The 27630-nt window shown below is 49.8% G+C and overlaps 2 protein-coding genes and 1 long non-coding RNA gene across 4 annotated transcripts; 2 read left to right on the top strand and 1 right to left on the bottom strand.

Annotated features, from left to right (window-relative positions):
• Positions 1-18271, top strand: ALG8 (ALG8 alpha-1,3-glucosyltransferase). 2 transcript variants are annotated; one of them, XM_077341296.1, is made up of 13 exons: positions 1-121; positions 4458-4536; positions 6682-6875; positions 7821-7930; positions 9122-9189; positions 10274-10400; positions 11094-11197; positions 12641-12761; positions 13895-14034; positions 14909-15048; positions 16048-16145; positions 16900-16972; positions 17686-18271. In XM_077341296.1, exons 1-13 carry the CDS (start codon positions 27-29, stop codon positions 17915-17917), a joined length of 1581 nt encoding a protein of 526 aa, XP_077197411.1. In that variant the 5' UTR covers positions 1-26; the 3' UTR covers positions 17918-18271. The 2 variants fall into 2 exon arrangements, with proteins under 2 accessions (XP_077197411.1, XP_077197412.1); XM_077341297.1 differs by lacking the exon at positions 1-121 and adding an exon at positions 155-323.
• On the bottom strand, positions 11100-20826 carry LOC143839386 (uncharacterized). The gene is made up of 3 exons (XR_013231696.1): positions 20702-20826; positions 19081-19200; positions 11100-11247 (listed from the first exon to the last, which is right to left on the bottom strand). It is a non-coding gene; the product is annotated as an uncharacterized LOC143839386 (long non-coding RNA).
• On the top strand, positions 20773-22856 carry NDUFC2 (NADH:ubiquinone oxidoreductase subunit C2). The gene is made up of 3 exons (XM_077341298.1): positions 20773-21102; positions 21465-21608; positions 22690-22856. Exons 1-3 carry the CDS (start codon positions 20949-20951, stop codon positions 22737-22739), a joined length of 348 nt encoding a protein of 115 aa, XP_077197413.1. The 5' UTR covers positions 20773-20948; the 3' UTR covers positions 22740-22856.
• The last annotated feature ends 4774 nt before the right edge of the window (positions 22857-27630 follow it).

Here is a 27630-nt window from a genome sequence, read left to right as displayed (position 1 = left end):
TGGACCGGCGAGGGAGGCAGGCTGTCATGGCGGCGCGCCGAGGCGGCAGCGGCGGAGGGGGCTGGTTCCGGGCTCTGGCCGTGGGGGTCACGCTGCTCAAACTGCTTCTCATGCCCACCTAGTAAGGAATCCGGATTCGTCATCCGGCTCTCGGAGGGGAGGGGGGGTGTTCAGCCGCCCCACCAGTCGACCTGGCTGTTCCCGCCAGAGGACTCCCCCCCCCACTTCCGCTCTCAGCCGGGCTGTTCCTGCCTCCTGCCACTCCCCCCTCCCCTCTGCCCACTCACCTGTCTTGCAAGATGCGTCCTTTTCTGCGTGGCCAGGTTAAGAGATGCCTAAAATTAAAGGTGGAGGGTGGACTTCACTGAAACCAAATCAAGGGTTGATGTTAGAAAAATTTAAGCTGGAGTTTTGGGATATTTTAACCCCTTAAAATATTTGGGATATTTTAACCCCCTTGAGTCCCCAGCTTGCTGGGGGGTAAACGGTAATGACTGGGGAAGGCACTGGCAAACCACCCCGTATTGAGTTGGCCATGAAAATGCTAGAGGGCATCACCCCAAGGGTCAGACATGACTCTGTGCTTGCACAGGGGATACCTTTACCTTTTTAACCCCTTAAAAGAGTTGGAGTCCAGGGGCACCTTGAAGCCTAACCAGGTTTGATTCTGGGTGTAAGGTGTTGTGTGTCTGTACAGTGCATCACTGGAAAAGGTTTTTTCGTGCTTTATATACAGGTAGAGAGGTTCAGGTGGGTAGCCCTGTTGGTTGGAAAGAATAGAAGAAAGTTTGGGTCCAGGAGCACTTTTATGACCAAGCAAGTTTAATTGTGGGTATAAACTTTTGTAGGTGTGAACACTTCTTCAGATGCTAGTCCACTGGCACCTTTAAGACACACAAAAGTTTAATTTTGGGGACAAGCTTTCACGTGTATGCATGCTACTTCAGATACAGAAGGAGAAGAGTTGGTTCTTATATGCCACTTTTTCTCTACCAGAAGGAGTCTCAAAGTGGCTTACATTCGCCTTCCCTTTCCTCACCCCACAACAGACACCCTGTGAGGTGGGTGAGGCTGAGAGAGCCCTGATATTATTGAAGAAGAGAGTTCTTATATGCCACTTTTCTCTACTCGAAGGAGTCTCAAAGTGGCTTACATTCGCCTTCCCTTCTCCCCACAATAGATACCCTGTGAAGTGGGTGAGGCTGAGAGAGCCCTGATATCACTGCTTGGTCAGAACAGCTTTATTAGTGCTGTTGCAAGCCCAGGGTCACCCAGCTGGCTGCGTGTGGATGAGCAGGGAATCAAACCCGGCTCATCAATTAGAAGACCATGCTCCTAACCACTACACTAAGCTGGCTCTGAAACTGTCAACCATTACATATAGGTGTGGAAGGCAGGGTTAGTTGCCAGGAAGGGCTAATTGGAATCAAGATACATAAGTAACTGAGTGATAAGTGTAGGCAGAATTGGATTAAATTGGATTAAAGTAGGTAGAATTGAAACCTGTGAATAGCAGCAATTTAACATACAGATCATAAAAGAGATACAAGAACTGATTGACTTAGTGTATGTAATGAAATAAGAACCCGATATCTCTGTTAAGCCCTGGGGGTTCCATCATCTTAAGTACTGTAATAACTTGTAATTCATCAGTCTCCTGTTCTAGTCTGTTTCTGAAATTGTTTTGCAATAGAACAGCTACTTTTAGTCCACCACCCACCCCTGTTGCGTGTCCTGGGAGGCTGAAATATTTTCTTACAGGTTCTCTTTGCTGTATGATATAGTTGCCCAAGTACGATCCGGGAAACCCAGGTTCAAATCCCCGCCACAAGCTTCGCTGTGAAATCTTGGACCAGTTACCCTCTGTGTCTAACACACCTCACAGCAGGGGTAGTCAACTTGTGGTCCTCCAGATGTCCATGGACTACAATTCCCATGAGCCCCTGCCAGCAAATGCATTGTAGCCCATGGACATCTGGAGGACCACAGGTTGACTACCCCTGCCTCACAAATGCTGTCAGGGGCTCATGGGAATTGTAGTCCATGGACATCTGGAGGACCACAGTTTGACTACCCCTGCCTCACAGGGTTGTTGGGAGGACTAAATGCAAAGTGTGTGTGTGTGTGGGGGGGGGGGCAATGAGTCCCTGGAAGGAGAGGTGGCATTAAAATGCATAATTTAAATGGCTGAGAGGAAAGTTTTATTAGATTTCTGGTTCCCGGCCAGGACGTCCTTTTGAATCAACTCCTGTTTAGAAACCTGCCTCATAAAACTCTGTACCAAGTTAACGGGGATCCTGGAGAATTTGAAGATTAAAAAAATCTGTACCTGGATAATTTAGAGATAAAACTCTACCAAGTGAGAAATTGGTGCCAGTCATCCAGGAGGGCAGTTTGTAAAGCCCACAGACCATCAGTCCTTTTGCGGGGAGACAGTGGAAAACTCCATGCTGCAGCAATTCCATCCCGCTTCCATTAGTTTTAATAATGCAGGAGTTCAACTGAGCATCGCTATTTTGAGGGGAATGGGCATCTTTTCAAGCCATGCTTAGTTTCTGGTGCCATTTCGTAATATAGGTGGCAGAAGAACTGACTCGCTTGGAAAGCTTTCTTGAAATGTGTGTGGTTACGGATTGATTCCCCCCCTTCCCCTTTATTTTTTGGCCAGCGTGCATGTGTGAGTTAAGTGCCTATTGCTCAGGCCTAGACGGAGGGCCGTGGCTTCCTGCATTTAGTCAGGCCCTCTCCTGTTGGGTCTTCTTCTTTTCTCACTACCTTCAGCTTCTCCTGGACTTCTTGTCTTTTCCCAGTGACCCGTCTGCTCATAACGTGACCAAAGTACAATAACCTTAATTTTCTATTTGGCTTTAGGGAGATTTGTACCTATTCACCTTGTGTCCATCACAGGGTATGTTTGTATTTGCCTTCAAGTTGCCACAGCACTGAGAAAGCTGTTCTGATCGAGCAGGAATCTCAGGGCTCTCTCAGCCTCCCCTCCCTCACAGGGTGTCTGCTGTGGGGAGAGGAAAGGGAAGGTGATTGGAAGCCGCTTTGAGCCTCCTTCAGGTAGAGAAAAGCGGCATATAAGAACCAACTCTTCTTCTTCAGTAATCTCAGGGCTCTCTCAGCCTCCCCTCCCTCACAGGGTGTCTGCTGTGGGGAGAGGAAAGGGAAGGTGATTGGAAGCCGCTTTGAGACTCCTTCAGGTAGAGAAAAGCGGCATATAAGAACCAACTCTTCTTCTTCAGTAATCTCAGGGCTCTCTCAGCCTCCCCTCCCTCACAGGGTGTCTGCTGTGGGGAGAGGAAAGGGAAGGTGATTGGAAGCCGCTTTGAGACTCCTTCAGGTAGAGAAAAGCGGCATATAAGAACCAACTCTTCTTCTTCAGTAATCTCAGGGCTCTCTCAGCCTCCCCTCCCTCACAGGGTGTCTGCTGTGGGGAGAGGAAAGGGAAGGTGATTGGAAGCCGCTTTGAGACTCCTTCAGGTAGAGAAAAGCGGCATATAAGAACCAACTCTTCTTCTTCAGTAATCTCAGGGCTCTCTCAGCCTCACCCACCTCACAGGGTGTCTGCTGTGGGGAGAGGAAAGGGAAGGTGATTGGAAGCCGCTTTGAGACTCCTTCAGGTAGAAAAAAGTGGCATATAAGAACCAACTCTTCTTCTTCAGTAATCTCAGGGCTCTCTCAGCCTCCCCTCCCTCACAGGGTGTCTGTTGTGGGGACAGGAAAGGGAAGGCGAATAGAAGCCGCTTTGAGACTCCTTCAAGGAGAGAAAAGCGGCATATAAGAATCAACTCTTCTTCTTCTTTTGAATTCATTCATAGCATTTCCATAAGTCTGAAGTGACTTGACAACATTTTACTCACACACGCATAGCCGAGAATATCTTACCCATCCTTGTCACAGGGCCAAACAGTGGCTCTCCAGATGTCCATGGTCTACAATCCCCATGAGCCCCTGCCAGCACATGTTGGCAGGGGCTCATGGGAATTGTCATTCATGGACATATAAAAAAGGTAAAGGTATCCCCTGTGCAAGCACTGGGTCATGTCTGACCCTTGGGGTGACGCCCTCCAGCGTTTTCATGGCAGACTCAATACGGGGTGGTTTGCCAGTGCCTTCCCCAGTCATTACCGTTTGTCCCCCAGCAAGCAAGCTGGGTCCTCATTTTACCGACCTCGGGAGGATGGAAGGCTGAGTCAACCTTGAGCCAGCTGCTGGGATCGAACTCCCAGCCTCATGGGCAAAGCTTTCAGACGGCTGCCTTACCACTGCGCCACAAGAGGCTCTTTCATGGACATATATAGAGCCGCAGTTTGGAATCCCCTGCTTTATTTATTTATTAGATTTCTAGGCCACCCCTCTCCAAAAAGTCCTTGGGGCAACTTGCAACGTAAAAGAGCTCTATCACGTGAGATCCTTGTGTCCGGCGACTAACCGGTTATCTTTCTTTGTAGCCATTCCACAGATTTTGAGGTGCACAGGAATTGGCTGGCCATCACCCACAGCTTACCAGTCTCCCAGTGGTATTACGAAGTAAGTGAATCTGCGACGTGATCCTCTCTGTTTTCACGTACAGTCTGGCACACTGGTGTTGTGTTGTTGTGTGGGCTGTGTTTCTCATGCACAGTTCATTCTTCCCCTCATCTTCCACCCTCGGGGGCTCGGCTGAACTCCTACATGACTTATGCAGCCCAGGAACATATTTGTATACCCGGGATTGCCAAAGAGGGGTTCCTGGATCCTTGGCGGTCTGCAGGAGCTCCAGGGCCTTTCCCTTCCTGCCATAATGGACTTAGCCACAAGCTAGAGAACTGTCCAATTCCACTGCTCCCACTTCCCCCTCTGTGGCAGAGCCTCTGCTTGGCATCCACAAGGTCCCAGGTTCAATCCCCGGCATCTCCAGTTTGAAGGACCAGGCAGGAGGGGATGGGAAAGACCTCCGCCTGAAACCCTGGACAGCAGCTACCAGTCTGAGTAAACAGTACTGAGAACCTTGATGGACTGATGGGCTAATTCAGCATGAAGCAGTCTGTGTTTAGGGAGGGGCTGTGTGTCAGAATCCCGGGAATTCTGTCATATTGATTGTGATTGTGAGAGCTGTCCGATATTGCCAGGCCTGTGATGTTTCCCAGTTGCTTTGCACTTCAAGGCTGCATTCCTTAGTCTGAAGTTTATGACTTTCAGTTCTCACACCAAAGCTTCACCGAGCTCTTTCTCCCCCCACTGACATCCTGTGACTCGTACTTAGATTGCAGAATTGTTTGGCCTCTCTTTGAAACCTGAGTTGTCACCTTCCCGAGGGAAGGAGTGAAGGGAATGTGCTTGTGTTTTATATATGCAAACCCTTGTGTGTCACTTCAGTTCTGCCTATGGCTTTGTTGGATGTCTACTGAATAAAGAGACTTTCTGAAATAGAAGTTATATTTGTCTAAAGTCGAGCCACTCTGACACTGTGGCTCAGAATTGGAGCATCTCCTTGGCGTGGAGAAGGTCCCAAGATCAATCCCTGGCATCCCCAGATAAAAGGAACCAGGCAGGAGGCGACTTGAGACCCTGGAGAGCGGCTGAGTAGGCAATCCTGATATTGATGGATGAAGGGACTGATTCAGTATGAGACAGCTTCATGTGTGTTGAGGGGGGTGTTGCGGCTCAGAAGTAGAGCATCTGCCTACCATGCAGAAAGCCCCAGGTTCAATCCTGAGAGCCAGTTTGATGTAGTGGTTAGGAGTGCGGACTTCTAATCTGGCATGCCGGGTTCAATTCTGCACTCCCCCACATGCAGCCAGCTGGGTGACCTTGGGCTCGCCACGGCACTAAGAAAGCTGTTCTGACCAAGCAGTTCTGTCAGGATTCTCTCAGCTCACCTCCCTCACAGGGTGTCTGTTGTGGGGAGAGTAAAGAGAATGGATGCCACTTTGAGACTCCTCCAGGTAGAGAAAAGTGGCATGTAAGAACCAACTCTTCTTCTCCTTCTTCTCCTCCTTCTCCTCCTTCTTCTCCTCCTCCTCCTTCTCCTCCTTCTCCCCTTCTTCTTCTTCTCCTCCTTCTCCTTCTCCTCCTCCTTCTTCTTATCCTTCTCCTCCTTCTTCTCCTCCTTCTCCTCCTCCTCCTCCTCCTCCTCCTCCTCCTCCTCCTCCTCCTCCTTCTTCTTCTAGCATCTCCAGTTAAAAAGAACTAGGCAGAAAGTGATATGAAAGTGGAGACAGGCTTTGGCTCAGTGGCAGAGCCTCTGCTTTGCTTGCAGGAGGTCCCAGGTCCAATCTCCAGTTCAAAAGGACCAGGCAATAGGTGATGTATGTAAAAGACCTCTGCCAAAGACCCTGGAGAGCGGCTTCCAGCCTGAGTAGACAATACTCAATTTGATGGACCAGTAAGGCAGCTTCCTGTGTATGTTTTGGGAGATATCATGGCTCAGGAGAACATCTGCTTGGCATGCAAAAGGTCCTTGGTTCGATGCCCGGTATCTCCAGTTAAAATATCTGTCAGGAGGTGATGTGAAAGACCTCTGTCAGAGACCCTGCCCATCTGAGCAGACAATCCTGACTTTGAATAACCAAGGGCCTGATTCATTATAAGGCAGCGTCATCATTTAAAACTGAATTTTGCTGTCTATAATTTGAAGGTCTCCCCTAAGGCAGCTCTTTGCTCATGACTCTTCTTTGGACATTGTACCTCCAGGCGACTTCCAAGTGGACCTTGGACTACCCGCCATTCTTCGCGTGGTTTGAGTACGCTCTTTCGCACGTCGCCAAATATTTTGACCGAGAGATGCTGGCGATCCAGAACCTGAACCATTCCAGCCAGGCAACCGTTCTCTTTCAGCGGCTTTCGGTCATCTTTACGGACGTGCTCTTTATCTACGCAGCTCGCGAGTAAGTCACAGTGCACTCATTTGGGGAGGGCTGGTTGACTCGGAAGGAGGGACACGGCAGGGAGAAAAGGTCTGAAAGGAATTCAGGACGAAGTCTCAGTCCAGTGGCACCTTTAAGAGCAACAAAGTTTTGTTTTGGGAATAAACATGCATTTCGTGTGCATTCTGAAGACGTGTGCATGCATGTGAAAGTCCGTGCCCAGGTTAACAATTCCCTGGGGCTCATGGGAATTGTAGTCCTTGGACATCTGGAGAGACACCATTTGGCAACCCCTGGCTTATACTTTGCAACTTTGTTGGTCCCTGAGGTGCTTCTGGAGTTAGATCTGCTGTCTTTTGGATCGTTCCCAGCCCCAGAGAAGCACGCCTAGCCTCAACCAGGGCCAGGGCTTTCTCTGTCCTGGCCCCCACCTGGTGGAATGAGCTCCCGGGTGAGCTGCGGGCCCTGCGGGAGCTGTCAGCGTTCCGCAGGGCCTGTAAGACGGAGCTCTTCTGCCAGGTCTATGGTTGAGGCTGGGATTGGCGAGGAAGAACATTGCCCCCCTGGGGGGTTTGAAGTAGTCATCATCACCCTCCATCCCCCAATGCCCTTGTTCGGGTAGGAGAGACTGGTATTTTCCGCCGTGTTGGGTAACGGGGGTTTTAATAGGGGATTTTAAGACTATTGTTACCCACCACAAGCCTGTAGGGAGTGATGGGAAATAAATATAATAATAATAATAATAATAATAATAATAATAATAATAATAATAATAATAATAATAATATAACAGTACCTATTCTTAACATATAATGCTTTTTTCGGGGGTAAATTTTTAAAAAACGCTTGCAGGGAGAAGACGGGAGGTCTACATGGTGTTTATGTACGTTTTTATAAAATGCACGGGAGGCGTGTCCAAAAGAACAGAGTGAGGCTCTTCACTCTCTGACTTTCTCTCCTCTGCAGATGCTGTAAGTCTGTAAATGGAAAGCGAGCAGGGAAAGAGATGCTGGAGAGTCCTTCCTTTGTCCTTGCCGTTCTCCTCCTGTGGAACTTTGGCCTCTTGATCGTGGATCGTATCCTTCCAGTTCAGTTGCTGAAAGAAACCAAGGCAGGCGGAAAGACCCAAACGCTGGAGCCGACAGGAAATCACCTCTTGATGATGGGAAGAACTGGTTGGCAGTCAGATATATTAGATTTCGAGGGGCTCGTGAGTTATTGACCACCATGTTTTTTATTGTTTTAGGAGTCTGTTTTTTACAAGTCTGTATTGATGAATGTCCGGATGTGTTTTAGTGAGGTTTTAACGGATTGTTGTAACCTGGCACGAGCCAGTGGCAGGTAATAAGTCGAAATGATGGATGGATGGATGGATGGAGTGACACAAGGGTGAGGGAAGGGTGTTAAGAATACTGCTTTGATTAAAGACCCTTTTGATTAATAACATCAGAAGAGCCTTGCTGGATCAGACCACTGTTGTGTCTCAAACAAGAAGAAGAAGAAGAGTTGGTTCTTATATGCCGTTTTTCCCTACCCGAAGGAGGCTCAAAGCGGCTTACATTTGCCTTCCCTTTCCTCTCCCCACAACAGACACCCTGTGGGGTGGGTGAGGCTGAGAGAGCCCTGATATCACTGCCCGGTCAGAACAGTTTTATCAGTGCCATGGCGAGCCCAAGGTCACCCAGCTAGTTGCATGTGGGGGAGTGTGGAATTGAACCTGGCATGCCAGATTAGAAGTCCGCACTCCTAACCACTACACCAAACTGGCTCTGGACCAACTGGACCAACAATTCCATCAGATGGTCAACAACAGGGCAGAGAGGCTGAGGCCTTCCTCTGATAAGAACACCAAAAAAGCCCTGCTGGATCAGGCCAGTGGTCTGTCTAGTCCAGCAAACAGGGCATAGAAGCTTTCGCATGAGATTACATCCAGCCACTGGGATTTAAAGTCCCACTGCCTCTGACTGTGGAGGTTCTCTTTAAGCACCATGGCCGGAATCTGCTGATTGTCCCTTTTCTCCATGAATCTGCCTAATCCATTTTTAAAACCATCTGTGGTCGGGGCCTACATCCTCTGGCAGAGAATTCCACATTTTATTTACTCATTGTATTAAGAAGCATTTCCGTTTGTCTGTCCTGAACCTCTTACCCACCTGCCTTATGGGATGCCTTGGAGTTCTGGCATTTTGGGAGAGGGAGAAAAAGTTCTTTCCACCCATTCTGTTTAATCCTTCCAAAAGGAAAGCTTTCCTTGACCCTCAATGCAGACATTCACTTCCAGTACAACGGCTTCCTATTTGGTTTAATGCTCCTGTCCATCGCACGGCTCTTCCAGGTAAGACAAAGAGAGAAAGACATTGAGAAGGTCCATCGTTTGAACGCTGGAGCCACAAACAAACACTTTATTTACAGCTAATTAGACCAGAACAATAAATGCAAAATTGGACGTCAAAAGTATGCAAGCAGCTTTTTGGACCTGTCAGCAGTTCCTGGAAGGCTGGTGTAAGGTCTGCAGGTTATTCCCAGGAGGGGGAGTGGGGAGGTAGAGACCCCAGGCTATTGGCTCGTCCTGCAAGGGGCATCATTGTTCCCAGATTCCAAGGAAAGGGTATTTCACACTATGTAATCCTGTTGTTCTTTACACAGATTTGGGAACTCCCCCTATGTCTATATTTCTTCTGCAGTAAAAATATTAAAAGGTTTTTCTCTCTGTGTGATCCATTGGGGCTGGGCCAAAGAACCCTCATTAGGCCATTTGGCTATCAAGTGCATTGAAAACTCAGAATCATAAAGTCATAATTAAACAGTCATTTATATATAAGACAAACTTACCAGTATTGTAAAAAATGCACAAAAATTTGAGTTCCCTGTGAACTTTTTGCGCATCTTAATGGTGGCAGCATAGAATTTAGTGGTACATAGGGCAGTTTGGGTTTTTTTGGTCCCGTAAAAGTTTCTTTATGTTTTCCTGTCAGATTTGAGTCCAGATAAATGGGGCAGGGAACTAAAAAATGTGCCCGTTTCGACCTGATTTCTGGGGCAGGGGCACAGTCTCTGAGCCCTGGAGTCTATGGCTTGTGAGCAGTGGATCCTGGGTCTGAGACAGAAGAACGTCAGAGAAGCCATGTTGCATCAGGACAATGGCCCATCCTAAAAACACTTGGTGGATACTAAGGAAAGTGTTAGGCAGCACCAGCACCCATGGGCATCCCATTGGAGATTCTTGCTGTAAGGAACCCCTAAAAGGAAATTCTTGCTTTAAAAAAACCCACTCATGCCAACCCACTAATCAGCTGTGATCCTCAAAGCCAGATATGTCAGGAATGTCCCTTTGGGCTTGCCTTCCCAAAGGCCTTTGGCCTACAAAAATCCTGTGTTCCCTTGGATAGCTCCATTTTCTCTCTTCTTCCCCTCTTCAGAAAAGGCATCTAGAAGGTGCTTTCCTCTTTGCCGTCCTCCTACATTTCAAACACATCTACCTCTACGTGGCCCCGGCCTACGGTGTGTTCCTGCTGCGATCCTACTGCTTCACTGCAAATAATCCAGGTACATGACTAGTGATTTCATGGCCTTCGGGGAGGGAGCGAGGGAACGCTTGGACATTGGTGGCTAGGGAAAAGGTGTCTTTGTGGGGTAGAAGGGGAGGCAGGACATGAGATGCACCAGGATGAGACACAGGGTGGAAAATCAGCTGCCCTTTCTGATCGGAGAGCCGTGTTCATTGTGTTTATAAAATCAAAGAGTTGGGAAGGGCCCTCCAGGGTCATCTAGTCCAACCTCCTGCACTATGCAGGACATTCACAACTTCCTGAACACCCACAAGGACCCCAATTCCATGCCCAGATGATGTCTCCCCAATTCCCCCCCCCCCCCCCGAATCCCTGGCCAGTCTGGCCTGGAACAAATTTGCCTCCTGCCCCTAAAGTGGCAATAGGCATTTTCCTGGGCATGTAAGAAAGGGCCACAAGAGCCAAGCACTGAGACAATCCCTTCTGCCCACCCACTCACCATCTTCCTCAGTTCACAGAATCAGCCTCTCCGTTAGATGGCTCTCCAGCCTCTGTTTAAAAATCTCCAAAGAAGGAGAACCCACCACCTTCCAAGGAAGCCTGTTCCACTGAGGAACCGCTCTGGCTTTCAGGAATCACTAAGGAGCAGGAAATGAAATGGAAACCAGCTGCCCCGCTTCCTCCCACTTCTCCTCCTCTGTAGTAACAACCGTGATTTTGTTTTCTCCAGATGGATCCGTGCGCTGGCGCAGTTTCAGCTTCCTTCGCGTGGCCGCTTTGGGGCTAATAGTCTCTTCCGTTTCTGCGCTTTCATTGGGACCGTTCATCGCTTGGGTAAGAATCCCAGTCGTCCTTGGGGAAAACACCTGCATACATGAGACGAGCTGTAAAGTGGAAATTACTTATGTTACTTAGGCCGCACCATAGCTGTTAGAAACCTCTGTCATATCTGCCATGTCATGGATCAGGTAGTAGGTGATGCGAAAGACGCCATTCAGAGAACTCAGAAAGCTGCTTCCGGATGGAATAGACAGGCCAGTGGTCTGGTTAAGTGTAAGTCAACTTCATGTGTTATGAAGAAGAAGAATTGGTTCTTATATGCCGCTTTTCTCTACCAAAAGGAGTCTCAAAGCAGCTTACATTCGCCTTTCCTTTCCTCTCCCCACAACAGACACCCTGTGAGGGAGGGGAGGCTGAGAGAGCCCTGACAGAACTACTCAGTCAGAACAGTTCTAGCAGTGCTGTGACTAGCCTGAGGTCACCCACGTAGCTGCATGTTTAGGAGGGATGGGGAATCAAACCTGGCTGGCCAGATTAGAAGCTGCTGCTCTTAACCACTACACCAAGTTGGCTCTTTCTTTCCCTTATGTTTGTACCATTTTAAGACTATTATTTGTTTGTTTGTTTGTTTATTTATTTATTTTAAATGAGCCTCTTGTGGCGCAGAGTGGTAAGGCAGCAGACATGCTGTCTGAAGCTCTGCCCATGAGGTTGGGAGTTCAATCCCAGCGGCCGGCTCAAGGTTGACTCAGCCTTCCCTCCTTCCGAGGTCGGTAAAATGAGTACCCAGCTTGCTGGGGTGTGAACGGTCATGACTGGGGAAGGCACTGGCAAACCACTCCGTATTGAGTCTGCCATGAAAATACTAGAGGGCGTCACCCCAAGGGTCAGACATGACCCGGTGCTTGCACAGGGGATACCTTTACCTTTATTTTTAAAATTTATATCCCACCCCTCATCTTGGGGCAGCTAACAACAGAGTTACAAATACAACTTGAACAACGTTAAAACAGTAAAACCGAGCTTCATATAAAACCTGACTATCAGTAAAACTGGGATTAATACCTCTAAGCACTAGATGGCCGCCCACTACTTGTCAGAGTATGTCCTGGTGGAACAGTGGGAACAGGGAACGTGTGTGTAGGGGGAGGCCCATGGCTGCCTGATTATACCCACGCTGGCCTCAACCAAAGGCCTGTCGGATGAGCTCCATTTTACAGGCCCTGTGGAGCTGTTGAAGTTCCGACAGGGTCCTGATCTCACTCGGGAACTCATTCCACCAAGGAGGGGCCAGGGCTGATAAGTCCCCGGACCTGGTCAAGGCCAGATGCGCTTCTTTGGGGCCCGGGATCACAAGCCTGTTCACCTTGGCAGAGCAAACCTTTCGGAGGACGTATTCAAATAGGTGGTCCCTAGGATACACTGGACCCTGACCGCATATGGCCTTAATAAAAACCTTTAGTAGGAAGGTTGACTCTTTCCTTTCCTTCCCTCTAGGGACAGCTCCCCCAGGTCCTCTCCCGCCTCTTCCCTTTCAAGAGAGGCCTCTGCCATGCATACTGGGCTCCTAACTTCTGGGCGGTGTACAACGCTTTGGACAAAGCCCTCTCCATTATTGGTACAGTACCTCAATTTTGTATGTCCAGGGGGGTGGGGGAAGTCGCTTTTATTTATTTACTTACTTACTTTATTATTATTTACTTATGTATTTGATTTCTAGACTGCCTTCCTAGAAGGCCGGCTCAGGGTGGTGTATGATGTCTATATACATAAAATTGTGACCATACACATTGACAAAATGCTGAAGGTTCCAAAGCCTCCTATTGGTGGAACATCCCCCTCTGAGGGCCAATTGCTGCTCTTGCTCAGGATTCTGCCCCCCCTCCCTTCAGGCCTGCTGTGAAGGAGCCTCTAAGAGCCCCTGACTGAGGGGAGGGAGGCGTTTCCGAGAGCCACACAAGTGAGTCTGAGGGCATTCCTTTTGAGGGGGGAGAGCTTTCCCATTCTGCCTAAGGCCACAGAAAAGCCCCTTCTCACTTACTATACTGCTGTGGCTGGCCTCGCTGCTGGAGACAAGCCATACGTGTACCTTCGCCACTCTCTGAACCTTTGAGGCCTTCCACGCAGGGTTGTTGTGCAGATGAAACTGGATGCTGTTGCAGGGGTTCTTTTGGCTCCTGTTTCATCTGCCCCACAACCCTGTGCAGTAGGCCTCAAAGTGTTTCACCTCCACAACAACCTGCGTGGGAGGCCTTAAAGGTTGTCATTTGGAGGAGGGCAGGGAGCAGTTCCTGTTGGCAGCAGAGGAGAGGACTCTGAGGAATGGGTTTAAACTATGGGTACCAGTTAGATATCAGGGGGAAGAAATCACAGTCCAAATAGTTCAGCTGTGGAATGGGCTGCCTAAGCAGGAGGTGAGCCCCCCCCCCCCCCCCCCGCCGCACTGGCCGTCTTCAAGCAGTGTCTAGATCAGGGGTAGTCAAACTGCGGCCCTCCAGATGTCCGTGGACTACAATTCCCATGAGCCCCTGCCAGCAAATGCTGGCAGGGGCTCATGGAAATTGCAGTCCACGGACATCTGGAGGGCCGCAGTTTGACTACCCCTGGTCTAGATAGATACTTATCATGGGTTCTTTAGGTTGATCCTGCGTTGATCCTGCCTTGAGAAGGGGGTTGGACTAGATGGCCTGAATGGCCCCTCCCAGTCAAGGATTCCGTGATTGTCTGACATCTTTGAACTTGAATTTGTAGGTCTGAAATTCAGATTCCTGGACCCAGCAAGTATGGCCAAGGCTTCCATGACAGGGGGGCTCGTCCAGGAATTCCAACACACGGTCCTTCCATCCGTGACTCCGCTGGCTACCTTGATCTGCACGGCCATCTCCATACTCGTAAGTCGAAAACCCTATAGCCTTGAGACCTATTTTATCAGCTGTGGGCCAGAATCAAACAAAGAATCAATCTGAGCCAATACTGACCATCCTAGATCAGTAGTTTAGACCAGTGGTCCCAAACACTCGGTCCGGGGACCGGGACCGTTCCGTGGATCAGTCAGTACCGGGCTGCGGCTCCTCCTTGTCCTCCTTTCCCCGGCTGCTGCCTCAGGCTGCCCTTCCACTCTGCCACCGGCTCACCTTTGGTGCTGTCTGGCGGTCGCCATGGCTGGGGCTCCCCCTCGGCATGGCATTGCACAGCTGCTGCTGGCAGTGTCCCCCAGCAGGCGGCAGGAAGTCAGGGGTACCGGTGGGAAAGCTAGTGGAGCAGGGGCTCAGGCGGCGGCAACATCCCTCGGCAAAAGACCCCCCCCTCCCCCGGGCCTCAGTAAAATTATCAAGCATTGACCGGTCCCCGGTGATAAAAATGTTGGGGCCCACTGATTTAGACTTTATTCTGGTGATGCTGGACTAGATAGACCACTGGTTTGATCCAGCAGGACTCTTCTGACGTTCTTCATATTAAGGAAAGGGCTTGGCTTCCATGCCTTGTTGACGGCCATCCAGCAGAACTGGTTGGTCACTTTGTGAGACAGGATGCGGGACTAGATGGACCTCTGGACTGATCTGGACGCTTCTAATTTTCTTATATTTGCCTGCCTTTGTGGGCCAGCCCCAAAACCCACTCAGAAGAGGATATGGGCGGTGCAGTCCTCAGCAGATTCACATGTCCTTCTGTGTCCCGTGAATGCGGAGCTACCGTTGAACAGTAAGCTTGTGCACTCGATGCTGGACTCAGCACTGAAGTTTTGTTTCTGCCTGTTGTTTCTAGCCCTCTGTTTTCTGTCTTTGGTTTAAACCCCAAGGGCCTAGAGGCTTCCTGCGGTGCCTGGTTCTCTGCGCGCTCAGCTCCTTCCTGTTCGGGTGGCACGTGCACGAGAAAGCCATCCTCCTCGCCATCCTCCCTTTGAGGTGAGTGAGGGGCAAGGGGGGCCCTGGAGCTACCAAACCGGCTGTCTCCGGTCTAACGCTGTAGCCCAGTGGTTCTCAACCTTCCTAATGCCGCGACCCTTTAAAACAGTTCCTCATGTTGTGGGGACCCCCAACCCTAAAATTATACAAGGGTTCGTTCACAGAAATTAAGCCAAAACTGACCCATGGCGTGAAGATCCCTTGTTCAGGATTGTACGTAAATTGTTTTTTTTCCAGGGTTTCTCAGTAAGTCCTCTTGTCCCACCATGCCAATCTCGCTCTTTTCCGCTGCTCCAGACAGACAAACGCTCTATTTCGATCTACCCCGGAAGGCTGTTGCGTGGATGGTGCCCCCTCCCCTGGCCAAGCGGCTTGCCCTGCCGCAACCCCTGTGAAAGGGTCGTTCAAGCCCCAAAAGGGGTCCCGACCCCCAGGTTGAGAACCACTGCTCTAGGACAAAGCAAGCTGATTGGACCGTGCCTGGCCTTGAATCTCACTGTGACACACTAGTGCAGGGGTAGTCAAACTGCGGCCCTCCAGATGTCCATGGACTACAATTCCCAGGAGCCCCTGCCAGCTTTTGCTGGCAGGGACTCCTGGGAATTGTAGTCCATGGACATCTGGAGGGCCGCAGTTTGACTACCCCTGCACTAGTGTGTTCTAGCAGAGAATTTCCACCAGTTCTAGAGAATGTCTAAATGTCCTGTTTTTGACTTCACCGGATTAACCTATCCATCCGCGGCCAGCACATGCGATGGGCCCAGGAAATAATTGGTGCTTGAATTAGGAACTTGGCTTGACCAAACAGTACAAGGGAGTTACAGTGATGTAGCTGTGTTTCCCATCAACTTCACTGGATGACCTCAAATTCTTCTATTCTGGGAAAGAGAGAGAAATTTCTCTTGGTCAGCTATCCGCTCCATGCCTAATTTTATGAACCTCTGTCTGCTATGGTTGCTTTAAGAAAAAACTAAATGCAAGGCCTCTTCTGCATTTTAGCTTGCTGTCTGTTGAGAGATTGGAAGATGCCAGCATCTACCTCATCCTGTCTGCCACAGGGCATCTTTCCCTCTTCCCCTTGCTGTTCACGGCACCAGGTAAGTCCTCTCTGTTCTTTTTCCCAAGTTCTCCTTCTTTAACTTGGATTGAGTTGCCACCACTTTTATTCCAGAGACCATGCTACTTAATGCTGAATTCTAGGTTCCTCTATAATCTCACTGTTATGCTGCTTTATCCAATGAGCTGGTTTAGCATAATGGCTGAAGAAGCAGGGATGTAGTCCAGGAAGCCCCTAGTTCAAATCTTCCTTCCTTCCTTCCTTCCTTCCTTCCTTCCTTCCTTCCTTCCTTCCTTCCTTCCTTCCTTCCTTCCTTCCTTCCTTCCTTCCTTCCTTCCTTCCTTCCTTCCTTCCTTCCTTCCTTCCATTCGATTTATATACTACGTCTGCTGTGACCTTATTTGGATAGGGGTCCCAACCTTTTTCAGCCTGTGGGTGCTTTTTGAAATCTGACACAGCATGGTAGGCGTGGCCACAAAATGACAGTCAAAGGAGGCGGAGCCAGCCACAAAATGGTTGCCACGACTTATCTGCGGTCACACATTGGAGATCCTTGTGCCAAATTATTTTTTTAATCGAAACTTCAATGGCTCATCAGAAGCCTTGCTGGGAAATGTCCAAGCTGGCCCCTCTCCCTTCCCCAGAATGCTTGGTGGGGGCCAGGAAATGTATTGGTGGGCGCCGTGGTCTCACGCCTGAAGACTGGCAAGCCTAGCATGGACCTGATGTAAATGCAGATGTTACATAAAAAGTTACATATCTGTCTCCTGACCTGATGCCCATTTGTGTTTCAGAGCTGCCCATTAAAATCCTTCTCATGCTGCTGTTCACGGTGTACAGCTTCTCTGCGCTGAAGGCAGTCTTCAGGTACTAACTTAAGACAGTTCTGGTGGTGCTGGTGGAAACTTCTGAAGTTCTTATGGAGGCCTCGGCCTCCTTGCCTTTTTGATGGCCCTCCAAAAGAACAGGCTGGACTAGGTAGACCACTAGTCTGATCCAGCAGGGCTCTTCTGATGTTTTTAATATCAAAGAAAGGCCTCAGCCTCTGTGCCTTGTTGTTGACCCTCCAGAGGAACTGCTTGGCCACTGTGTGAGACAGGATATAGAACTAGGTGGATCACTCATCTGATCCAGCAGGGTCCATCTGAGATTCTCACACAGTGGCTATCCACGTCCTCTGGAAGGCTAACAACGGATCATAGAGGCTGAGGCCTTACCCTGATGTGGCTTTCTGGAACTGGGATTCAAAGATTTACTTCCCCTGAACATGGAAGTTCCCTTTAGTCACCATGGCTAGAAGCCATTGACAGACCTATTGTCTAATCCCCTTTTAAAAGCAGTCTATCCCTGTGGCCCTCACTGCACCCTCTGGCAGCAGATTTCACATTCTAATTGCTCGTGTAAAGAAGTTTTTCTTTTGGGGGGAGAGTTGCCCTTTCTGAATCTTTTGCCCATCATTTTCTTTGGATCCCTTTGAGTTCCAGTATTTTGAGATAGGGGAGAAAAAGTTATCTTTGTGAGCCGCAATTGATCGTTCCCCAAATGACTGTACTAAGTCATCTTCTCTCCACCCTTCACAGGAAAGAAGGTCCTCTGCTTAGCTGGCTGGAAACGATCTATCTCACTGGGTTGATCCCTCTGGAAATCTTCTGTGAAATTGTGTTTCCTTTTACCCCATGGAAGCTCAAGTTTCCCTTCCTTCCTTTATTGCTCATCTCGGTGTATTGCGCTTTAGGCATCATATACGCGTGGCTCAAATTGTACATCTCTGTCTTCACGGGACCACCCGTCATCCGGCGAAAAGAGGAATGAGGCAGGACCAAGCCCTTGGGGGTTCCTCCTAGCCTTCGACCAGCGTTAAGCAGTGGCTTCTCCCCAGAGATTAGGACCACGTGACACATCGCCTACAGTTCCAGAAATGGATCTTGTTTCATGGAGACCCCTGGACAGGGAAACAAGCAAAGGCGGGTGGCCAAGGGACAACTTTAACTAGGATTTCCTTCCAAAACAGAGTCTCCTTTTCAATCTTTAGGGAGATGCAGGAGCAAATACGTGTTTTTTAATTGCTAAATGTTAAAAGACAATCAGCGTTCTCCAACAAAGGACACAGTTCGAATCATGCATTGAGAAAGATATGAATAAAGTCTTGTGATTTTTTTAATAGAAGCAAGTTGTGCGTAAGGTTGTTGTGAAACACGTATGATGTCACAAAGAAGTTGTTTTTTATGTCCTGCTTTTCAGTGCTCAAAGGCAGCTGTCCGCAACCTTCCGACTGCCACGGACCGCTGCGCCGGAGTGGGGGGAGAGGGTGGCCTAGGGCCCCGTGCATGTGCGGCAGCCCCAGCGCAAACACGCATGCGCGGACTTGCTGCATGTGCGTGTTTGCGCCCCATGCGCAGCAGTCCGCGTGTGTGTGTTTGCGCCGCCGCCAGGCCGGCAGCCGCGGCTCCCTCTCCCTGCCCCTCCAGGCCGCCAGCAAATCGGCCCGGCAAGCTTCTCCCCCCCCTCCTGAAACAAGAAGAAGAAGAAGAAGAAGAGTTGGTTCTTATATGCCGCTTTTCCCTACCCGAAGGAGGCTCAAAGCGGCTTACAGTCGCCTTCCCATTCCTCTCCAGCAAGAAGCTCGCCGGGCCACAAGCTAATTGGCCACTTCGGCGGCCGATTTGCTCACGGCCTGGGGAGCTTCCCACTTCGGGGGGGGGCAGGAAGAGGGAGCCGCAGCCTGGCACCAAGGCTGCCGCGGCCCAACAGCGTGCCGCAGCCTGGGGGTTGGGGACCACTGTCCAAAGGAGTCTCAAAGTGGCTTAAAATCACCTTCCTCTTCCTCTCCCCACAACAGACACCCAGTGGGGGAGGTGGGGCTGAGAGAGCCCTGACAGAACTGCTCTGTGGGAACAACACTAACAGGACTGTGGTGAGCCCAAGGTCACACAGCTGGCTGCATGTGGGGGAGCAGGGAATCAAACCTGACTTGCCAGATCAGAAGCCGATGCTTTTAACCTCTACACCACGCCGGCGCTCATGTTGTACAGTGGAGTAATTTCCGGATGGGTAGACAGAATTGTCTGTAGTAGTAAAATAAGAATCCGGTGGTGCTGTGGAGAACAACAACATGTGTTCTGACATATGTTTTTGGGATTTAAGAGCTCATTTTATTACATATACCATAGAACCAAAGGAAGTTTGAGAAATGGTGTCAGGGGCTTTGGAAATCATTTGGGGCTTTGAAAATGGTGAAAATGGTTAGGGGCTTTGAAACTGATCTCTCTAGTTTGGGGATGAGGTCCTAGATCCCACCTGAGGACAGGCATCCTGAGTTCTCGAGGCCGACACAAATGACTAGCAACCCAAAAATGAAAACTACTTGAGCATAGGCTTCCAAGTCAGCTGTGTTAAGAGCTACTTCTTGATTCAAAACAAGCACCGGAATGGCTGAAAACTGCACGGGCTGAATGAGTTTTTCGATAAACTCTCTCCAACACGGCGACCCACTTGAATCTAATATCCTTTGAGCACACTAATTCCCCATCCCCCCCAAGACTTGCCTTTATTGAAGAGGGCTTGCACTCAAAAGCTCACGTCTTGAATAAATCTTTGCTGGTCTTAAAGGTGCCGCTGGACTCTGATTTTATTGTGGCAGATTCAAATGAGTAGCTGTGTTGGTCTGAAGTAGCACAATGTTTTTGTGAACTACAACTGAATTCCAGGGGACTGATTGGCTGTTTTGGCACAGAATGATCACATGGCTGCATTTGGATGCTGCGACACAGTTTACTAATTTAACAGAATTAACTTTTGCTTTATATTCCCACCACCATGATGGTAGTTCATTAGTCTGACGAAGAGAACGCTCACGCCTTGAATAAATCTTTGCTGGTCTTAAAGGTGCCGCTGGACTCTGATTTTATTGTGGCAGATTCAAATGAGTAGCTGTGTTGGTCTGAAGTAGCACAATGGGGTGCTTGCACTCTGACAAAGAGTGCTTGCCCTCGAAAGCTCACGCCTTGAATCAATCTTGGTTGGTCTTAAAGCTGCCACTGGACTCTTGATTTCACTGTGCTACTTCAGACCAACACGGCTACTCACTTGAATCTGCCACATTCTGGATAAGTCTCCATCTGCACAACACGCCATTAACAATGTCTCCCTTTTTTGCACCGTAGCCATCGCTTCATCCAATCCCCCATTTGCAGAGGTGTCCTCTTTGCCTAGAGCCTCTTGTGGCGCAGAGAGGTAAGCAGCAGAAATGTTGCCTGAAAGCTCTGCCCATGAGGCTGGGAGTTCGATCCCAGCAGCCGGCTCAAGGTTGACTCAGCCTTCCCTCCTTCCGAGGTCGGTAAAATGAGGACCCAGCTTGCTGGGGGGTAAACGGTAATGACTGGGGAAGGCACTGGCAAACCACCCCGTATTGGGCGTCACCCCAAGGGTCAGACACGACCCGGTGCTTGCACAGGGGATACCTTTACCTCTTTGCCTCCCTTTGCATTCCTAATCTTTTGGCCAAAGGTCATGCGCGTCGCCTTCCAAGGTCACAGAAGCAGGCCCTTTGGCTTTCTCAGCCCCCCCTAAGGAAGAGGGGCGGGGAATTGGCCCTACCTCACAGGGCCGTTGCAGGAGAGAGGCGGGGGAAGCGGAGGCCCCTGGATCGCCCTGTGCCTCCCCCGACCCGGCTGCGGCTGCTTCTCCGGGCCCCGCTGCAGAGAGAAGGGTCGGAACCGAAGTGCCCCGGAACCTTCGCGCGGGCTTCGCGGACGGCGTTGCGGGACGGACCTTCCCCCTCCCACCCCCACCCGGGCTCGTCCTTGGGCTCGGTGCGGCGCCGAGACTGCTCCGGGCGGGCGCCATGGCCTACCGGCTGCACCTGAAGCTGCCCGACGAGGCGCGCTCGCTGCCGCCGCCGCCGCTGCTCAACTTCGGCGCCCTCTGGACGGCCTTCGTGGGCTGGTCATCCGCCATCCTGGGCAACGCCATCCTCCGCAGGCCCGTCCTCACCACCGGTCGGTAGCACGAGGGGAGGGGAGTGGGGGGGGGAAGGGGGTCCCCCCGGCAGGCTGAGCCTAAGGGGAGGGGGGCCCCAGGTTGGGGTGGGGAGAAAAGGCAGGTCCACCAGGGCTGGTTATGCTGCAGAATTCAGTGGGGTGGGTGGGGAGCCTCAGCCCCAAAGGGAGGGGTGGGAGGCTGAGCCTAAGAGGAGGGGTGCCTGGTGGGATGCCCGGCCACGAGGAGTGCCCCAAAGGGTGGAATTCACTGCCGCAAGGGGTGGGAATCCCCGGACTGTGTTGGGATTGTGCAGATATGCTCTGTTTACCCCTTTCAATTCCATTCTTCCTGTCGGTTCTTTTCCCTCTTCGCATTCCAGGTGTCCACAGACAGCTCTTCTATGCTACTGTGGGGTTTTATTGCGGCCACTACTTAACGAGGCGAGCAGCTTACTACCACGCAAAAAGGGACCGAGACATGTTGGAGTACATCGAGCGTCATCCCGAGGATTTTCAGGAGATGGGTAGGTTTTGTGCTTGGCTGCTTCAGACGGGGCTAGCAAGGCAAGGCTGTTGGAGGAAGAATTTGGATTTTATACCCCACTTTTCTCTACCCGAAGGAATCTCAAAACAGCTTACAATTGCCTTCCCTTTTTCTCCCCGCAACAGACACCCTGGGAGGGAGGGGAGGCTGAGAGAGCCCTGATATTCCTGAGGGATCTCTGATAGGACTGCTCCGTGAGAACAGAGCTATCAGGGCTGTGACTAGCCCAAGGTCCACCTAGGTGCTGGCAAACCAGGTGCTCTGCTGTTGTTGAGCTATGGGCTCTTCACACTGACCGTGGAAGCGCCTTAGACCAAGGCAGAAACGTCAGTCCACATGGCTTCATCAGCAGTTCTCCACATAGCCTCTTCAAGAGTTCTCCACGTATCTTCTTCAGCAGTTCTCTGCATAGGTGCTTCAGCAGTTCTCCAGGATCTCATTCTTTCCGGCCCAGGGTTCTTTTAACTGGAGATGCTGGGGATTGAACCTGCAACCTTTTGTGAGCACTCCATCAAGCGGTCACAGTGCCAGCCTGTCAAGTGCAAAAAATGCCACCAGAGGGGGCAGGAAATCCACGGATTTTTTCCATAGAAAATTCCCTCCTGGGCCTTTCTGCCAAAAGATAGCAGCCCGATTTTGTTTGCTTGCTTCATTTCTACTGTTCTTTTCTCCCCCCGTGGTGTCATCATTTTCCCGAATTGTGGTTGCAGGATTTTTTATTCCTGCTGCGGAATCCCCGCTTTGCATGATTTGGGGAAGGTTTGAGATGAGGGTTGGTTTTACTTTATCTTCTGGGGAAAGTGGTGTGTTTTTTTTTGTTTTGGTGTTTTTCCTGCCTATTTAAAATGCTTAGCTTTCCAGTGTTTATGGATAGCCATCTGACGGAGAGGCTGATTCTGTGAAGGCTCAAGGGGGTGGCAGGTGACAGTGGGTGAGCGAGAGGGTTAGGAGTGTTCTGCATGGTGCAGGGGGTTGGACTAGATGACCCAGGAGGTCCCTTCCAACTCTGTTATTCTATGATAATCAGCACCTTCAAAGGCATTCTTCTTGTTTTCCCGCAGAAAAGAAAACCATGGCCGAAGTCCTGGAAGATTTCTACCCCATCCGCTGAGTTGTCTCCCCCTCCCCCACCTGTCAATTTGTATAGAATCTATCTCTCCATAGGGGCAGAGTACCTGACTGAAGCATGGAGACCATAATTGGTTCAATAAAATGACAAATAGAAGTACCACAGGCTTTGACCATCTTTGTAGGTATCTGTGTGAGCATGTGGAGAGCGGATTTTGAACAGCGCTCTTAAACCTGGGGGGGGGGGGGGAACGCACCAGTCTCCATCAACTGCATGATGTCATATTGAAGGGAGTGACATGAGGTGTGCCCCTAAGCCAGGAATAAATTGAACCTAATTCAGGTAGCTCCAGCAAGTGAGCCAAGCTCCATGATACAGGGAAAAGGTTCCAGACCTTAAGCTTTGTGATTTGTCAACATCCAAGAGGTCTGTCCTGGCAAAAACCTTGCCTGTTAGGCATCCCACCCTGCATTATCTGACGGTGCCAGGGAGTGCTTAAGAGCATCAGCCTGCAATTACTACTACCATTATTAATAATAACAACAACAACTTTATTTTTTGTTGTCAACACGTCTCTCTGTGGCCTATGGAAGGTAACAAGAAGTCTTAAGCATTCAAAATAACATATACCAAGTTATAACATAAACAAGTTAAAACAAGTTGAACTTGATTCTGTGAAGGCTCAAGGGGGTGGCAGGTGACAGTGGGTGAGCGAGAGGGTTGGGAGTGTCCTGCATAGTGCAGGGGGTTGGACTAGATGACCCAGGAGGTCCCTTCCAACTCTAGAATTCTAAATTCCGTCTAAACCTCCGGAAGAAGTTCCTGACAGTCAGAGAGGTTTCTCAGTGGAACAGGCTTCCTCGGGAAGTGGTGGGTTCTCCATCTTTGGAGATTTTTAAACAGAGGCTGGAGAGCCATCTGACGGAGAGGCTGATTCTGTGAAGGCTCAAAGGGGTGGCAGGTGACAGTGGGTGAGCAAGAGAGTTGGGAGTGTCCTGCGCAGTGCAGGGGGTTGGACTGGATGACCCAGGAGGTCCCTTCCATCTCTAGGATTCTATGATTCACCTTTAAGACCAACCAAACGTGTATCTTTACTAAAACTTTGTTGGTCTTAAAAGGTGCTTCTGGACTCGGCTCTGCTGCTTTCAGACCCAACGTGGCTGCCTGCCTGAACCAGTCAGACCAGACCCTTGGTCCATCAGTCAGTATTGCCTACTCTGACTGCCAGCAGCTCTCCAGAATCTTTGAGATCTTTCCCATCTCCTCATGCCTGGTCCTTTTAACTGGAGGTGCTGGGAATGATATCTGGCAGTCTTCAAGCAAAGGTTGGATACACACTTTTCTTGGATGCTTTAGGATGCTTAGGGCTGATCCTGCGTTGAGCAGGGGTTTGGACTAGATGGCCTGTATGGCCCCTTCCAACTCTTTGGTTCTATGATTCTATGACCCTCAGTATGCCAAGCAGAAGCTCTGCCTCCATGACCCCCTTTTCTTCTGCCTTTGGGAGCAGTCAGTGAAGTTTTCCTATATCTCTTTGAAGTTCCGGGGCTCGAAAAGAGGAGATCATACCAGCTTTCTCTGTGGGTAACAGAATGACCAGAATTCATTCCAGGCAGAAATAGACTCAGAATAGAAGGTGATTATTTTTAGGTCTTCTGTCCCAATGGAGACTTTAGCCATCCCGTCATTTAGCAATAGAAACAAGGATGCCTCTTCTGTTTATGGAGCAGTCTCCCATGTGTGGCGTTGTAAACTGCTTACACAATCTTTTAGCCAGACGCCTCCGAACAAGACGCAAGGGGCTTGTGTTTCGCCCGGACAGAGACTGTTTGAGACCACGCTTTCCAAGGAGTCAGCTCTATATGGCTGGATAAATGGTTAGTATTCTTTTCAGGCTGCATTTGATCCCACGAAGACAAATCATTCTCTTTGGGCATTTGACCACAAGAGAGGAAGGAGAGTGGGTATTTATACCCCGCCTTTCACTACCTGAAGGAGTCTCCAAGCGGCTTGCAATCATCTTCCCTTAGTCTCCCCACAACAGGCACCAGGTGAGGTAGGTGGGGCTGAGAGAGCTCTAACAGAACTGCTCTGAGAACTGAATCACACAGAGCTGGAAGAGACCAGCAAGGGCCCTCCAATCTAGCCCTTCACCTTCCCAGGGACCTCAAAATCACACCCTCTAATCTCTGAAAAACTCCCAATGAAGGAGACTCCATCACCCATCCACAGACAGTCCTCCCCATCAGAAAATGCTTCCTAATATTTAAGTGGAACCTCCTTTACCGGAATTTGAACCCGCTGCTCTGTGTCTCTAAAGCTGCCGTAAACAAGTTGGCCCCCTCTTCAACACATCTACCTTTTACCTAGTTAAACAGAGCTATCAAGTCACCCCTTGCCCTCCTTTTTTCCAGACTACACATACCCAGCTCTCTAGCGCATGGATTCCAACCCCCCAGCCATCCTCCTCGCCTTATCTGGACAAACTCCAGCTTAGCAGCACCCAGAACTGGACACAATATTCCAAGTGAGGTCTAGCCAATGCGGAAGAGAGCAACATAGCTGTGACAGGCCCAAAGTCACCCGTGTGTCTCAAAATGGCATACAATCATCTTCCCTTCCCCCTCCCGTGTGGTGGGTGAGGTTGAGAGAGCTCTGGGAGAACTGTGACTCACCCAAGGCCACCCAGCTGGCTGCATTTGGAAGAAGAGTGGGGAATCAAACCCAGCTCTCCAGATTAAAGGCCACTGCTCTTATCCACTGGGCCACCCTGTCGCTCTGCTACCTTCCCCACAACAGAACCTCGTGAGGCAGGTAAGGCTGAAAGAGCTCCGAGAGAACTGTGACTGGCCTAAAGTCACCCGGCTGGCTTCATGGGGATGAGGAGCAGAGATTCTCCAGATTAGAGGCCACCATTGTTTAATCACCACACCACGCTGGCTTTGAACCATCACGGGGCTTGCTTCTACGGCCCGAGAGCACGGCTACTTTGCCAGGAGAACTCTGGAAGGTTTTCTGACCTCAAAACTCTTCATGGGACAGCCAGTTCTTATCTCCACAATGTCACCTGCCCCCAAGCTCTTATCTGAGACGAAATAGCCATGCCGGGAGCGAATGATCACCTTCAAACAAATGCTGTTTGTGAAACACAGGGCTGAAGGCAGAGAAGGCAGAAACAGCCATTCACTGGATGGGGTTCCTCATTTGTAGGATTCGGGCAGGCTAAAGGAAACATCCCTTTGCAACATGCCTCATGAACTTAGAAGAAGAAGAATTTGGTTTTTTTTTAATACCCCACTTTTCACTGCCTGAAACTGTTTACAATCACCTTCCCTTCTTCTCTCCCCTCAGCTGGCTCCTCTGAGGTAGGTGGGGCTGAGAGAGCTCTGTCAGGGCTGATTGGTCAGAAGATTGGTCAGGACCGTGACTAGCCTGAGGTCAGCCAGCTGGCTACATGTGGGAGAGCGGGGAAGCAAACCCGGCTTGCCAGATTAGAAGCCACTCCTCTTAACCACTATATAACTTATGGGATCTGCCTGCTAACTCAGAATGTCTTGGAAACGGGTTGGATAAGTTTGTAGGTAAGTTCACTTATCAACCGCTTGTAACTCAGTTGTGCCTCCATGTTGAGAAGCAGGGCAGGGGGTGGACTCCTTTATGTCACCTGGGAATAAAATAAGCTGGGTTAGAGTACATCGAGGTTTTAAAGCACTTAACTCAGAACGACATCCAACAGCCCTGTAAGGTAGGCCGGTCGTATTATCTTTCTTTTTTTTAATGATTTTATTGGTATTTCAAAAAGACAAGCAATAGGGGGGGGGGGAAGGAAAACAAGAATAACAATGTGCATCAATTAGTAGAATTTGACTTCAACCAAGGCCAGAGCTTTCTCCACCCTGGCCCCCACCTGATGGAATGAGCTCCCAGAGGAGATCAGGGCCCTGATGAAACTTGAACAGTTCCGCAGGGCCTGCAAAGGGAGCTCCTCCACCTGGCATTTGGTTGGGGTTGACCTGAACCACCACTTCCCCACTGGCCCTCCCGCTCAGCCTCCCTCCCACCATAATTCCACCCAACCCACTGGTCACCATGCGTCAATGTCCATATTTTTCTACTGTTCTGAGTTGCTTGTTGTTATCGCTTTATTACTGTTAATCTAAGTTATCGCTTTATTACTGTTAATCTAAGTTATCTGCATTGTTTCTGCTTTATGTGAACCGCCCTGAGCCTTCAGGGAGGGCAGTAAAGGTAAAGGTAAGGTAAAGGTATCCCCTGTGCAAACACTGGGTCATGTCTGACCCTTGGGGTGACGCCCTCCAGCGTTTTCATGGCAGACTCAATACGGGGTGGTTTGCCAGTGCCTTCCCCAGTCATTACCATTTACCCTCCAGCAAGCTGGGTCCTCATTTTACCAACCTCAGAAGGATGGAAGGCTGCATCATCCTTGAGCCGGCTGCTGGGATCAAACTCCCAGCCTCATGGGCAGAGCTTTCAGACTGCACGTCTGCTGCCTTACCACTCTGCGCCACAAGAGGCTCTGTGGGAGGGTGGTATATAAATATAATAAATATAAATAAATCTTAACTGAGGTATATTGAAATGATCTATTTTATCCATTTTATTACGTAGTCCATGTAAAAATGCCAGGGTTCTCTAAATTCTTCAACTGGCCTTCGATTAACAAAAACAGTAAGTTTTGCCAACTTACACATCTCTCCCATCTTATCTACCCATTCAGACATATCCGGTAAATTCTGATTTTTCCAGCCTCGTGCTACTAATAACCGTGGCATCGTAGTGGCATGAAAAAATAATTCTTTTGCCTGCACCGGGATAGATCCTGGTGTTACACTTAACAACATATAGTCTGGATATATCGGGGATTTACAACACAGCATTTTTTCTAACAACCCATGTATTTTAATCCAAAAAT

This window comes from Paroedura picta, chromosome 6, assembly GCF_049243985.1.
Source record: "Paroedura picta isolate Pp20150507F chromosome 6, Ppicta_v3.0, whole genome shotgun sequence".
Taxonomy (NCBI): domain Eukaryota; kingdom Metazoa; phylum Chordata; class Lepidosauria; order Squamata; family Gekkonidae; genus Paroedura; species Paroedura picta.
This window is presented reverse-complemented; position numbering and strand designations above follow the sequence as displayed.